The sequence below is a fragment of the Mus caroli genome, unplaced genomic scaffold, assembly GCF_978045245.1.
Source record: "Mus caroli unplaced genomic scaffold, Mus_caroli_1 scaffold_4, whole genome shotgun sequence".
In the NCBI taxonomy this organism is placed as follows: domain Eukaryota; kingdom Metazoa; phylum Chordata; class Mammalia; order Rodentia; family Muridae; genus Mus; species Mus caroli.
In genome coordinates this window covers 7948234-7963950 of record NW_028227259.1, presented here as the reverse complement: position 1 = coordinate 7963950, position 15717 = coordinate 7948234, and the positions used below count along the sequence as shown (strand labels likewise).

Below are 15717 nucleotides of genomic sequence, written 5' to 3'. Positions count from 1 at the left end.
ATATGTTATGTTCATTTAGAAGTTCCCCTATACCTGGAAACATTTTCCAAAGGTGTTGAATATGTTCTTCCTAAACTCTTATATCCTTGTTTAATATGGGCAGTGTGGACATTACTCAATGTAAGATGCCATGCCCAATCACAGACTTTCTTCCTAGAGGTTTTAGCATGTGTCCTTCGTACATATAAACAAAAGTAAAATATCAAGGCGAGATTAAAGCACCTGTCACTTGAAAAAGAGAATACATCGTAAAAGTTCTTTCACTGAAATGTAGCAAAAACCTGCTAATAGTGCTGTCTGCATATTAAAGCGGGTTGGAAGTGTACCCCGTGTGTCTCAGGCTACTCCTCCATGGTGGAGAGGTGACCGTCACAAGCTCATACAGCTAAAGGCTCTGACAGGGAAGTGTAGCTAAGTAAGAAAATACATTCCAGTGGCAGGGCTTTATGGACACATTCTAGTCCACTTCTTAAAATTATGTATTTCCCATAGCCAAATCGTAGTGTTTATGAAATAACGTGAACGTTAGCTAGATTCTGTGCCTCTCACACAGCCAAAGGGCAACTGGGTTGTTATAGTTTATTTTCCTGAATTATCTGGAGTTTTCTATTATGTATTCATCAAATGAATCTGTATTGTAGAGCTACCAAGTATATAATAATGACTGTCTTAAAAGTTTTGAGAGTCTTACAAAAAGGAAACACTTTGAAATGTTATAGTGGCACAAAATATTATATCTTAATAACAGAGCAAAAATACCAAATATGCAATTCTAAAATATAATTCTTTAAGTATACATATTAAAATTCATTTATTGAATTGAGCTCTGTGAAGTACATATATATACACACACACACATATATATGTACATATATATATATACATATATATATATATATATATATATATATATAAAAACAAGGGAAATAAAGTACTCCTATAATTTTAACACATTTTGAGATGTCACTAAAGGAATATTATTTGTTTCTAAAATTATGTGTACTTAAGATCTGAAAGGTTCACTGACAGATAATGGGGAACTGTATTGCAAAGCTACACAGTAGCATGCATGAGTGCTGGCACTGTCCCTGTTCAAGAGGCTTAGTGTCCTGCAGCTCTGAGACTACGATGCAGGGTCAGAGCAGGAGATGCCTGGCAAGTGATACATTCTCTAAAGTCTTCAAATTCTGGGGATTGAATAAAAATGAAGTCTTATAATACAGGTTACAGTTCCAGAATGAAGTAAGTTTTGAGTCTTATGACGGTATCATGATGCTGGTAGTTGCTTACAAAAATTAATACCAACACCAGGTATTCTAGAAGGTTCTCTTGGGGGCAGGCAGGAAGGCTTCCCGATAGAATCCTGAGAGAGCCCAAGACAGCAGGTCAACAGGGAACTGAGCTTTGTTTCCCAGCTGTGAAGGGGTTCCGTCATACCAACATAGCATATTCTAGACAATGACGGTGGCTTGTCTGGGTGGGAGTGGAAAGTATCTATTCAGATGTATGCTATGCTGAGGAGTCTTGCATGCACCAAGGACAGAATTAGCATCCTGCTTTCTGCTGAGAGTGGGCACCTTTTGAAGTTTCCAGGGGAGTTGGTAATGCTGTTTTATGTAGGTTGGCTTGGCAGAAGGCTTGAAAGAAGATGGGATTGCTGATTCTGGGTTAATTCACAAGAAGCACCCGAGGTGCTTATAAAGTCTGCACAGTTCCTAGTGCAGATAAGGCCAATCCTTCACAGGAGGGCCAGCTTCCCCAGGGATTCTGAGCTTCCGTCAGATGGGGTCTCTGCTCTAAGGAGAGAGGTCAGGGCACAGTGGCTCTAGGATTGGATTCTGGTCTGCTTGGGCATTCTCTATGTCCTCACTGTTCACACACATAAATGTGTATGTTTACAGTCTTTAGGAGCCCAAGTTACTCTACTCTCCTAGAATAGTGTTGTTAGAAGACACTAATATCTAAGTAAAATACCAGCCTCATGTTTGGATTCAAGGGTCTGACTGTTCCTTTAAACTTAGGTTTTTGTCCTGTGGAGGCAGAGCCCAGCAAGTGGTCCAGAAGCAGCAGAGCGCACAGTGGGGGCGCGTGTGGGGACTGGGTTGCTCTTGGAGTTGGGATTGATATGGATGCCATGCAAGCAGGTGCCTCGGTGACAGCTGGGACAAAGGCTAGCTCAAGACTGCAGAGTTCAGCTCATGGCCATGAGAGAAAGAAAACAAATCCGGTAGTTCTCCTACCAATCAATGATTGAAATTTGCTTTCAAAATGACTGAAATCAGCCATGTGACTGATTTCATTTCGGATCTGGGAAACAGAATGAACATTTGAACCTATCTACCGAGAAGATTCGCCTCTCCTTGACAACCACTTGGAGCCACCAGTTCGAACCCGCCGAGACATAAGCATTCCAGTTTTACAGGAACTAGATTGTTAGAGAAAAAGCAAGTCATCTCTTTGCAAGGGAACAGTCAACCCAGCCAGAGGAGAGAGAGCGGTGACCTCACTTCCACGGGGGGCAAGCGAACAAGGGGGAGGACACCCTGCACTTGTTGGGTGATGGGACTGGTTGGGAGCAGTGTGGAACCACAGAGTCTCTGTTCCAGTGAGAACCAAATCCTTCACTGTAGGATGCCTCTAGGCTGATGCAGGTCTTCACCATGGGCTCATCTACCACGGGCGCCAGAGACCAGCACAGATGGTTCTTTTAGGAGGCCATTTTATTTTGTAAGGCAACCCAGATCAAGCATAAGACGTCACTTCCCATTTCCCGCAAAGACTTCTGTTTTTATTGAATTTGATCAATCCTGCCAACCCTTAAACAAACATTTTACTTATCAAAGCTTTCTACAGCCCACTAAACTACATTCAGGGCTCTGTTATTCTTGACTGTTGACTGGAACTGTAGCTTACAGTTGCTGAAAGAGTGTTAGCTACCGTGGCCCTGTGGGGACCTTTCTCATCATGTCTACTTCTTACTGAATTAAGGAGCATGCCAGGTAAAAGGAACTTCAAACCTTGCTAAAAGGGACGCAGGACGCTAAGTAGCAGATACTCACAGGACGACCTCCACATGGTCCAAAGCCCATTGATCATGACCTGTTCCATTGTGGCGTGGCTGCCACCAGCGCAATAAAACTCCTTTCATCCGTGCTTCCCTGGGTTGCAAACAGAAGGACACAGAGGCTGAATGTTTCAGAAACCTTTTATGGTAAGGAGAACCTTTCTTCCGGTAGGTGATCTTGAGATTTCAGATGGTCTAATAGGCTAACCCAGGACAAGGAAACGTTGCACAGAGGATCCAGATCTGCCTAGTGCCTAGTACTCTTTAAGCAGTCTGGAATTGGTGACTTAAAGGCAGGTAATGGTGGTCTACCTTCCTTTCTTCCCTTTGTTCTAACAGTTTCTGGAAAAGCAATGTTTACCACAAGCGAGAAATGCTTCCTGTGACAGACCCTGTGCTAGAAGCCGGGTGAATGAGGCTAAGCGACAGTGGTATCAATGTATGCCCTCCAGATGCCCCAAACAGTCGCTCCAAATAGAAACTCACGACTGTTGTTCTCTGAAGGCCTGTAACTCTGTTTAAAGGAAGAGACACATGCTGAGTGTCTTTGCATTTAGCTCTCCATCCGCTCTCCTTGCCCTTCTGCCTTGCTTAGTTATCTGCCTCTGGACCCACGGCAAACAGCAACATAATGTCGGCAGTCTGGGATGTCTTGGTGCTGCCACTGCCTAGGTTCACGGCATTGACCCAATAACCACCCAGCTTCCGTGTCCTGCTCAGTGAGTTACTGCAGGCAGGAGGAGGCCGCTTACAGGGGGACGTTGTAAGACACCCGCTGAGCTTGTGTGAAGTCCTTCGGCTGGTGCTGAGCGATGACATGCCAGGTGATGCCATTGTTGACACTGTACTGCAGCAGTACTGCTTTGTCCACGGTGTGGGGGCCGCTGAGGTCGCTGTTGCAACTGTCTGTCTGGGCTGGGCTCCCAATTTGCAAGACAAACATAATTTTGCTGAAAAAAAAATAAAGGGAAATCAACTTTTGACGAGAGTTGGGAAACATTTAAGGAGGGGGAAGTTTACAATCTCTGTTTTTCCTAAAGTCCATAATTCCTGGGGTCAAGATACAGTTGGGTCGTCCATAGGTTCCACGTCTGAAGAAGATATTCTAGAAAAAACTGTTACTGAATGAGTACAGCCTTTACCTACTTTGTTGTTCCTCAAGCAACATAGTATATCACCCATCTGCATAGTTTATACACTGTGCTGGACGCTGTAAACCTTGATCTAAACCACACAGAAGCATTGGCATAGGCTAGACGCAAGTACAACAGCAGAGAGAGCAGAAAACCCATGGGGACCCTGGAACGAATCCCCCACGTTTACAAGGGATGGCTGTAGAGTACAAACAGGTAAGAAGAAACAGCTCTAACTTTCAAAGCTGTGTCCCTTTTTTTATGATGCTGGAAATTTGTTTAGAATATTTCCTTCCCCCAAATACCCTTTGTTCTCTAAACAGCAATCCAGGCCAAGTAGCCAAGGACATAGAACACAAACACAACATGTGTACTGCACGCTTCTTTACAAATGGCTCCAAGATGGATGGCCTCCGAACAAGGGTAAAATCATCACGTGTATTCTAGGAAAGGTTTCTGGAGGTCAGATGAGGGAAAGCTGGAGCACGCTGGTCCAGGCTCACACCCGCCCTTTGGACGGATGCCACCTCATGGTCCACAGACATCCTCATGCTGAGAGGATGCAGCTCTTTGTGTGTGCATGTGTGCATATGCCTGTGCGGTGTGTGTTTGTATGCACCTATATAGGCGTGTGTGTATGTGCATGTACACATGTGCGAGTGGAGGCCAGAGGTTAGTCGGCTGTCTTCAAGAGCTTTTCCACCACACTGTTTTGAGTCAGGGTCTCCACTGAGCCTGGGACTGATTGATTCAGTTAGACTAGCTATCTAGCAAGGGCTGGTGTCCTTCTGTCTCGACCCTCTAGTGCGAGGACTATAGCCGCACCTCTACATTTGTCTTTTTATGTGCATTCTGGGTATCTAGACTCAGGTTGTCATGCTTGCACAGCAGACTCTACCCACTGAGCCAACTCCTCAGCCCCGCAGACATGGATTCTAAACACAGAAGCATCCCCATAAGGTTACTAGTGCCTAACAGAGTGGTTACATTTCGAGTAAATAAGGAATACATATTATTTATATAACATGGTGTGCAACTGTTCACTGACTGTTTGCATCAGTACATGGGGGTCCAGGAGGCCTGACTCTAGAATAATTATATCTTTTTTGGCGGGGAAAAAATGAGAATGTAATGGGTACAATTTTAGCATTTCCATGGTTCCCACACAGGAATGCTTTTACTATATTTTTTACCATTCATCATACTGAAAACCACAAAAATCTATTTTTCTGCCTCAAAAATATTAATATTTTCCAAAGGAAAGGCTTCAGGTTAACCATCACATTCTGTTACTACACACTTAGCCCTCAGATACCCATGTGGTTCCTGAGTTCTTGCCACCATTCAGGGGGTACTCTAGTCCAGTGGCCCCTCTAGTCCAGAGCTTTGTGGCCCCTTTAAGCCTTTGCATCTTTACCATACTCTGGCTCTGGCAGAATGGCCAAGGATGGGAAATAGGGAAGAAAGTCAACCCTGCCATGGTCCTGTCCCGCATCACTTACATAATATACATAATATATAGTCTACAGTTTCTGCCCACTCTCTTCTGCATTACAATAAAGATCTCATCATCCTTTATTTCTGTTTGTTAAACTTACAGGGGCTATACGTAGATTCTGCATTCATAAAGTTTTTCATGTTTTATTTACACATCTGCTTGTAATCTGTGATTGAAATTACATTACCTATGTAGCTAGTCTGTGGGGGAAGAAATATAAAAAATGTCCTGTGGTAATTTTACACAATGATAGTTGTATAAGACACCCGATGACTTCTTGATATTCAGGTTCCCTTGCTTAGTGGACATTGTTGCATGAAGTCCATGATCAGATCTGGGCTTGTGATCAGTTCTGTGCCTTGAATATGGCACAAGGCTTGCTCACCTTGCTCGAGTGAGGTCCAGTGGCTTGGTGGCAGCTTGCCTTATCTGACAACCATTAAAGTAGAGCGAGTCTCCGTGGGCATAGGGCGCCAGCTGCCCACAGCCACTTCCAATCACTCCGCCCTGGATGGTTTCCCAGTTGGCTTCAGTGACTCTTGCTGATTCAAAATTATCTTTAATGTAACTAGGAAGCTCATGACTGAAGACAGAGCAGTCGTCACCTGGGGGAAAGCAATACTCACAGAGATTGGAACCAGGTAGAGTAAACACAATCCTCCAAAAATAAAAACAATATTCAATTTCTGGTTTGAGCTACTCTTGGGCAAGAACAGTGAAGTACCAGGCAGGCTCGCTCCCAGAAGCAATCATTTCTCTTGTACTTAGGTAACTATTGGCTTACTTGAGAAAAATCCTATTACTTTTGAGTCAATGCTTAATGTGCATTTGAACAAATTCACTGCTTGTGCCAATCTATTGTTTAAACCTTACCACATCTGGCTAGGCTTGTGTGTTTACCAGTGATGGATCTCAGCAGGGAGCTTTCTTACTGGTATAGGAGGCCAATCTAATTTCCTTTTTTTCCTAGTATGATTTTGCAGAAACTAGATATGCTGTGTTCTTGTTCTACATCCCGCTGTCTACTTAATGAGTCCCGAGAGCAGAGTCTATATGTCTTAACTCCTTGTTGGATTCCAGAGCCTAATACAACTCTTGGTACTTTTTCAATAATCAGCAAGGATGCTGGGATAAATAAATGAATGATAAAAACACTGGAAATGTCTCTCAGGAGCCACTAAGGTGAAACTGGCGTGTCAGATATTAAGGTAGTGAATGTATTCATCCTTACATTTTTTTCTTGATTTGAACTATACATGTTTACTAATGCCCTCAATAATTCAAAATAAAAAGCTGTTGGATTAGGGAAGAGGGAAAATTCCAGACAGCTAGGTTTTCTCGTGAGACATGTGGTTCATTAATTTGTCCAAAGTTAAACTTCTTCAGCTAATAGCCAGGCAGGCTCAGCTGGTGTTGGCAGCAGTAATAACGAGGGAGCAGGAGGTGGGTAAGTAATTTCAACATCAGCGATGTGTAGGCGTCTACATTAATCATATCCATTTCATCTGGAGGCAGGGACATAGCACCAAGCAAGAAATCTAAATGGATCTCCTTGTAGAATTCCAACATATGTATTCTAAACATTGTGTTCTTGGGGGAAGTCGTGTAATTTTTATCTTCTTTAGATAAATCTCTCAGCTGTGAGAACTGGCAAAGTTGATTGGGAAGAAAAACCCAGGACCTGGTCATTTTTACCAGCTCCTTGCTCTTAACAAATACTTAACCTCTGAGCCTCACTTCTCTGATTATCAAGTAGGAATGGTCACTTTAATCACAGGTCACTTATATGGCTGACTCGGAAGAATGGGTATAGTCTATGCAAACAGTAAAATCAGGGCACTGTAAAACTCAAAGATTTGTGTGATGATGGAGGAGGTAATGGTGAGGGTGTGATGGTGGAGGAGGTAATGGTGAGTGTGTGATGGTGGAGGAGGTAATGGTGAGGGTGTGATGGTGGAGGAGGTAATGGTGAGTGTGTGATGGTGGAGTCTGGAGCCTGCTGAGGAGTCTGGCAGAAGGAGAGCAGGTCTGGCAGGCTGTTCCCACCCTGCGAGAGTCTGACCAGACATTGTCCCAAACATTGGCCTCTAGAAGCCCAAGCAGTAGAAATAAACTTGGTTGTATGATGGAGCTCGCTTTCCCAGAGTGGCACAGTGACCCGAGAAGTCAGCACTCAGACCACCAGCTACAACCGTGGGGGATGAAAGCTGGGTGCAGGAAGGTGGGGTCAGATAGATGCTGATGAAGACAAGGCCCAGAGGAGGAAACAGAGTTGGGTGTGGCTGGGACAGGAAGCTCATGTGAAAAACAGGGAACACAGGGCACTACAAGGTCTCCAGTGTGGATTTATCCTGACTTGTCTACTTACAAATGTAAATCATTATGCTCAGAATCTATCAAGTCGATTTTAGCCTTTTATTTTTAATGCATAGATGTGAGGTATCTTTGAGTATACGTGGGCACATACTTGTATGCGTGTATACAGTGGGCAGGGGACAGCCTCAGATGTCATTGTCATGAATGTTATCCACCTCCTTTGAGTTATTTTCTAACTGACTCATCAACTAGTCTAGACTAGCAGCTGAGTGAGCCCTAAGGAACCTGCTTTCTGTGTCCCCACTGCTGACAGTATACGTGTATAACATCATGCCTGGCATTTTTATATGAGTTCTGGGGTTGCACTCAGGTCCTTGAGCTTGCAAGACTAGTGCTTTACTGCCGAAGTTGGCCTCCCAACTCCTCAGTCTTCTTTTAAAAATGAGTTTCAGAAGCAGGAGGAAATATTTTGGGGTGGGGTGGGGTGGGGAAGAAGTGGAGCATCTATGTAAATATCATAACGAAAGCCAGTGTTTTGTAGGCCAGCTAAAAAAATAATTTAAAATGCTTTCAGGAATATAGCTCAAGGTTGAGAATTCATTCCAAAGATAATAACATAGAGGTCAAAGATTACGTCAGCCACCTCTGCCCTTCAGCCTGGCCTTCCTATCCACTTCCTAGTGTCCTGTACGTAACATAAGGAGCCCACAGGGTCCTGCTTCATGAGCAGCCTGGGTTCAGACCTTGGAAGCTTTCATCGCAGATGCAGACGGCCCCCGTGGTGCAGTAGCCATGCCCGCTGCAGAGCTTGGGACAAGCCTCTCCGATGTACACGTGGTCGATGGCCCAGCTTTGCTTCTCGGTTTCTTCTCCCTTCTGGATCCAGCGGAACTGTGTGGCACTGAGAGACCCAAGGAGACACAGTTAACAGGCGTTCCTGTGTCTAGTCTCTGCCTGTGGGAATGGGGATCTGAGGAAAGATCTCAAATTTCTATTCAAAGCACCCCAGAAGCAGGGGGTTGACTCATCTTCCAGGCTCTGGGTGTGAGTCCTTATGTGCCTTTCTGAAAGCTGTATCTTCTCTAAGGTTTTCTCTTCCTTTGCCTGTGTGCCCACGCATGTGTGTGTTTGCATGTGATGTGTGATACTGCTTCTATTCAACTTCTATGAGAATTTCCTACTTCATTCTACAGTGATTCTATGTTCTTGTGTGTGTGTGTGCGCACATGCACACACATATATACATATATGTATAAAATTAAAGAAGCACATACTTTTCTAAATCTTTCAGTGAAGTGAATGCTGCTCTTGGGAAAGTCACTGTGTCCTCAGCTTCCTATAACCTGGCAACCCAGGTCTGCATGTCCATATGAGCGACACAGCCTTTGGAAGGATGGAGCGCTAGGGCAGAATTGGCCCCAACTTTAGTCTCTGTGTAGAAGCTAACATTCAGGATGTTTGAGTAAATGTTGCACAAGTACGATATGTAGTTAAAAGAAAATCTGGGCTGTGTGAGTGATTTACAAATATGTTCCCATCTTTTTCTTGGGACGTGGTATAGCAAGAAGAAGAAAGGGTCTTCAGGTTGCAGCTAAAATTATGTTCTCATCTTTCTGCATGACTGAGTAGAACAGAGGTTTTCTTTCAACATGTGGGTTGCGATCCCCTATGGGGTCAAATGACATTTTCACAGGGGTCGCCTAAGACTGTCAGAAAACACAGGTATTTGTATTACAATTTGTAACAGTAGCAAAATTATAGTTATGAAGTAGTAACAGAAATCATTTTATGGTTGGGGGTTTCCACATCATGAGGAACTGTATTAAAGCCTTAGGAAGGCTGAGACATAGTGCTGTAGAGGCTGTCTGACAGTCCCACTAGGCTTATCTCTGTAGACAACCCACCTTGACGAGACATGGTCCGGCAGCTGGATGGTGATCCTCTTCCAGCTTGAGCTGTTGACAGCATTATAAATGGTGGCTTCATGGAACTGGAACGGGGAGCAGCCAATGCTATTGGAAGAGGAAGGTAGGCACTGGGTCTGCACGAGCTGCCAGGAATCGGACCTGTAGCAATAAAAAGGGCTGTATTAGACAAGTCAGAAGGAAATGTGATTAATATGTCAGGCAATGCTTTGGGACAGGATCAAATCATTTCATGTGAATTTCCTTTTTAAAAAGTATTTATTTCAATTTTATGTGTATGAATGTTTGCTTGCATGTATGCATGGGCACTACAAGTGTGCATTTCCTGCATAGGCTGAAGAGGCAATTATACTGGGACTGGAATTAGAGACAGGTGTGAGCCACTGAGTGCTGGGAACTGGGTCCTTTGGAAGAGCGGCCAGTGTTCTTCACCATCGAACCATCGTTCTAGGTACCTCTCTTTAAAGATTTATCCACTTAGAATTTCACCTTTCAAAAATTACATATAACCATAGATCATTGAATCACTGAAAATAAGTTAAAATGTAACCCTGAAGTTATATACCTACAAGTAACATTAAATGAACTCATCATATTTATGCCTACACATGAAGACATAAATGAATGTAATAAAGCATTACATTTATGTATGTATGTAATAATAACAAAGAAATATATCTACACATTTATATATTCATGTAATAATAACAATGAAAGAGAAAGAGGCCATGAGTTTGAGAGGGAGTGGAATAGAGGAAATTTTAGGGAGAAATGATGTAATTATATTTCAATTGAAATATATATTCTATACAAAATAAAAAGTTATCCCTCATAAAATGTCTCATTGGAGGGGTTTGAGGGAGAGTAAACAGTTGGGAGGTGGGGAGAGGAAAGGGAGGGGGAAGGTGATATAACTCCATTCCACTGAAAAACTTTAAAATATTAAGAAAAGGTCACAACAAAACAAAAACCTGAAACCTCTTCTGGGTCAGCCACACTCTAGTGGATGGCTCTACACCCATGCACATAGGAACCCCTCTTAGAGGAATGAGTGGGTTATAAAAGAAAAAAAGAAGAGAAAAAGAATTAGTCAGGGCTATGGGGGTCAGGGGTGTGTCCTGCAAGGAGGAAAGAGGATGGATGTGATGAAATACCTCGTATATATGCATGAAGTTCTCATAGCATAAATAACTTAAAACCAAAAAGAAAATAACTTCTCAGTAGATGCATGTTAACTCTTTAAAGCTACATTAACATATGTAAATGTATTCACAGACAACAGAATAAAATGACAGTATGTATAAAATGGGTTTAAGTAACTTCTCATTAGAAACATACATAGAACCAATTGACCTAACACAGTGATGGTGTTAGACAGCTCTCTACAAGGGAAACCCCTCATGTCAGGCTGCTAATGTGGTTTAGGAGACCGGACACCTTCAGATCTTCTGCCCATTAAAAGTCTTCTGAAGGTTGGGTAACAATGAGCAGCATGAAGCAAATACTTAGTAGAACAAACTCAATGTCTTATTTTAAAACGTAAAGCAGCTGCCCAGTGTGAAAACAGTTTTTCCCTTTGGTTTGAAGGTAAAATGTGAAGACGTATATGTAAATTTTATGCTAATGAATTACATGAATATTCACACAAGCTGACCAAGCCTCCCTAGGCACTGCAGGCAGCCATCTCCCCAGTCCTGGGGCTACTGGTGTGCCATAGGTGTGCCACAACCTCCTGAAAATGTCTGCTTTCAATACACAGAAGGGCCCACATCTGAATTATGTTTTCAGGTTTGGGAGAAATGTAAAGTGATTTCACTAACCTTGCATCCTTGGTGTACTCCAGCATCACGGAATGAAGATCACCACAAGAAGTGGCTTCACAACCCACCACAATCTAAAACAAACGTGAGCAGTCAGTGCATGGGCTAGACTAAGTGATATCCAATCTAACTCGTCAGAAGTCCTGCATCTCAGCATCAAGACTCTAATGGGCAATCAAGCATTCAGAGAGAGTTTCACAAGCATGGAGGATTCATTCCTTAGAGCCGTTAGGACATGCAATTCTCAGAGAAGCTGAGAATCAAAGACTTTAAGGTATTAGCTCTACTAATTTAACTAATACACCACATTACATGAATTTGGATAAGCTAAATTGGCTAAAAATATTATGAGAAAAATCTATGGAAGGAAATTGAAAGTATCTAGTGTAAAGCATGGCCACTGTTTTAACAGCACTTATCTGCCATTAAGTTTTTATTTGGAACTGAAAAATGTAAAAAAAAAATTATTACTTTAATAGTCATTCTTATGGCTGTTTCTCCTTTTCAGTATTATCTGCAATTAAATGTTTGAACCTTAATAAAGCATAAATGCTATAAAATTTGGGGACTCAAATATAAGTTTTAATTGTTGATTTAATCAACAAGTGCTATTTCACTGCTGGTATTAGGGCAAGTTAATACTAAAACTTTCAGGTGTAACACTCATAAATGAGACAATTATAATTCAATGTTAGAATAAGAAGTTTAGTCCAATAATATTAGTGGGGATTTAAAAGACACATAAAGTTGGGCAGTGGTGGTGCATGCCTTTAATCCCAGTACTTGGGAGGCAGAGGCAGGCGGATCTCTGAGTTCAAGGCCAGCCTGGTCTACAGAGTGAGTTCCAGAACAGCCAGGGCTACACAGAGAAACCCTGTCTCAAAAAAACCAAAAAAAAAAAAAGGACACATAAATAACACAGGAATGGTGAGACTGCAGCTGATTAGATGGACTGGAAATTAATTCATCCATTATGTGCATGTGAGCTGACCCTGAAGAATGGGAGCATCTGAGAGGCAGAGGAGGCAGAAAGCTGAGGCTGGATGCAAGTGGGGAGAGAATGGAACCCTGGGTGATGAAGCTAGAGAGCTGAGCTTCAGTGATATGGACAAATAAGCTGCTGATCTTAACTTGCTAAGAACAGAAAACCATTGAAGGTTTGAGGGGTGAAACAATGGACCAAGAGCTAAGCTCCATAAAGCTCATCTGATTCTGACATCAGTTAGGTAGGAGTGGAGAGTGACTGGGTGCCAACAGGGAACTTGATGGATATTTGTTGACTTAAATAGGGCACAAATGGACGTAATGGTGCAGAGAAGATCTGAGGAGGGGAAGGACATGTGGAAGTAGAATTAGAGGGCACAGGCGCTGATTACAGGTGAAAGGTGATCTGATCAACAGGCGTCGTAAGGAGGAGTTGGTGTAGGAGGGAAGCTGTTGGGTTTACCATGAGACATACTAAGAGCAAGTCAGAAATGTGTAGGAACTACTAAAATGGAGTGAGTGAGTGGGCTGGCGATAAAGGCGGTAAAAGGAGCTGTGGTCGAGCCTGATGACCTGAGTTCAGTTCCCAGGGCCACATGGTGTGGGGAGAGAACTGACTCTTTCAAGTTGTCCTTTGATCTCCACATGAGCAACCGTGGCATGCATCACACACACACACACACACACACACACACACACACACACACACACACACTCACACACACACACACACATACACAGACACACAGACACACACACCCTCAAATCAGTAAACGAATAATGTAACTTAAAATACTAATATAAAATTCAGTTGTTAGTGAGCCGGTCAAGGTTAGACACTCACATTTGAGACCTGCTTTTCAAGGTATGATATAAGTGGGAAGACTATGGAATCTTGAGTGATCAGATGCAGTGGAGGGAGAGACTCTGGAATGCATGGAGAAATTCGTATGTTTGGAGGTGGAGGGAAAAAGATTACAAAAGGGCACAGAAGTAGATACCAAGGAGATAAAAGAACAAGGAGAGAGAGAGGGGGGGAGAGGAGGAGGAGGGGGAAACAGATGGAGAGAGGGAGGGAGCCAAGGAGGAGGAGGGGGAGGGGGAGGGGAAGGGGAAGTTTGATTTTGATTCTCCTCAGTTACAGAGGAGAACAATAACAGAGTAGAATATTTAGAGAGTACAGGAGAGAAGAAGGGATCCGGATGTATGTTCTGGGATAGAGTAAATTTCTGGGGTAACCTAAATTTCAGGGGACAAATTTACCTTTATTAAAAATTATTGTAGGCTGGAGACATGGCTCAGTGGTTAAGAGCACTGACTGCTCTTCCAAAGATCCTGAGTTCAATTCCCAGCAACCACATGGTGGCTCACAACCATCTGTAATGGGGTCTGATGCCCTCTTCTGGTGTGTCTGAAGAGAGCAATGGTGCTGTACTCATATGCATACAATAAATAAATAAATCTCTAAAAATTATTGTAATTTGTATATGTATGAATGGGACTGGGGGAGTGCATGTATTTCCATGGAGTGCAGAGGTATCGGATTTCCTGGAGCCTGAGCTACAGTGGCTGTGAGCTGCCTCACAGGGGGTTGGGAACTAAGCTCAGGTCTCCTAGATGAGCAGCAAGCACTCCAACTGCCAGGCCACCTCTCCATCACCCTTCCTGTTATTTTAAATAAATTAATTTGGTTGGAGGAAAACATTAGTGTCCCTCATTTCTGAGTTCACAGAGCCATCCAAGGAGGAGACAATACAGACCACAGTGGGACAGGAGAAGAGAACTTTGACTTTCAAAGGACATGGCTGGTTAGTTGGGGTGGAATGACACTAAGAACGACTGTGAGCAGCTTTTGAATTACAAAAGCTGAACATTGTCTTAAGGGAGTGTAAGCACCGAGAATGCAGGTTCATCTCGGAAGTGAGTCTAACACAGAGCCAAAGAAACAGTAGATGCAACTTCAAGGTCTGTAGTAAAGTTTCCAGTCCAGTATTTAGAATAATTGACGTTTTAAAAACTGATCTAACAGTGAAACACATTTCTGTAATCCCTCTAAAAGCGTTTGCCAGACATCAGAAAGAGAGCAGCTGCCATGGCTTTATCGATCTCTGTGAGTGTGTCTACTCCCTCGCTATGTCCTCCTTTCTAGTCTTCTAAGTAGTAAAAGAGATTTTAAAAAATCCTCTAGTTCTGTGAGACATTGGGAGCCACAACTGTGCCAATGTGCAGGTCAGTGGAGTTGGAGACAAGGAACATTGAAAAATAAAGTGACAAATAGGAGAGGAAGCAAATGGAGTGACGGAGGAGGTTAGGCAGAGGGAAGGGGTGTGGTGATGGAGGTTAGGCTGAGGGAAGGGGTGTGGTGATGGAGGTTAGGCTGAGGGAAGGGGTGTGGTGATGGAGGTTAGGTAGAGGGAAGGGGTGTGGTGATGGAGGTTAGGTAGAGGGAAGGGGTGTGGTGATGGAGGTTAGGCTGAGGGAAGGGGTGTGGTGATGGAGGTTAGGGCTGAGGGAAGGGGTGTGGTGATTGATGGAGGTTAGGTAGAGGGAAGGGGTGTGGTGATTGATGGAGGTTAGGTAGAGGGAAGGGGTGTGGTGATGGAGGTTAGGCTGAGGGAAGGGGTGTGGTGATTGATGGAGGTTAGGTAGAGGGAAGGGGTGTGGTGATGGAGGTTAGGCTGAGGGAAGGGGTGTGGTGATGGAGGTTAGGGCTGAGGGAAGGGGTGTGGTGATGGAGGTTAGGTAGAGGGAAGGGGTGTGGTGATGGAGGTTAGGTAGAGGGAAGGGGTGTGGTGATGGAGGTTAGGCTGAGGGAAGGGGTGTGGTGATGGAGGTTAGGCAGAGGGAAGGGGTGTGGTGATTGATGGAGGTTAGGCAGAGGGAAGGGGTGTGGTGATTGATGGAGGTTAGGCAGAGGGAAGAGGTGTGGTGATGGAGGTTAGGGCTGAGGGAAGGGGTGTGGTGATGGAGGTTAGGG

General features: G+C 43.6%; 1 protein-coding gene across 3 annotated transcripts in view; it reads right to left on the bottom strand.

Moving 5' to 3' along the window:
• Positions 1 to 15717, bottom strand: part of Reln (reelin) — a 444727-nt gene that overhangs the window by 8157 nt on the left and 420853 nt on the right. For all 3 annotated transcript variants that reach the window (XM_021163945.3, XM_085836457.1, XM_085836458.1), the window contains exons 58-63: positions 11757 to 11830; positions 9916 to 10077; positions 8755 to 8912; positions 6081 to 6300; positions 3817 to 4014; positions 3060 to 3158 (exon numbers count right to left, since the gene is read on the bottom strand). In XM_021163945.3, the coding sequence (XP_021019604.1) occupies positions 3060 to 3158; positions 3817 to 4014; positions 6081 to 6300; positions 8755 to 8912; positions 9916 to 10077; positions 11757 to 11830 (911 nt within the window). The remainder of the gene's footprint in view (positions 1 to 3059; positions 3159 to 3816; positions 4015 to 6080; positions 6301 to 8754; positions 8913 to 9915; positions 10078 to 11756; positions 11831 to 15717) is intronic.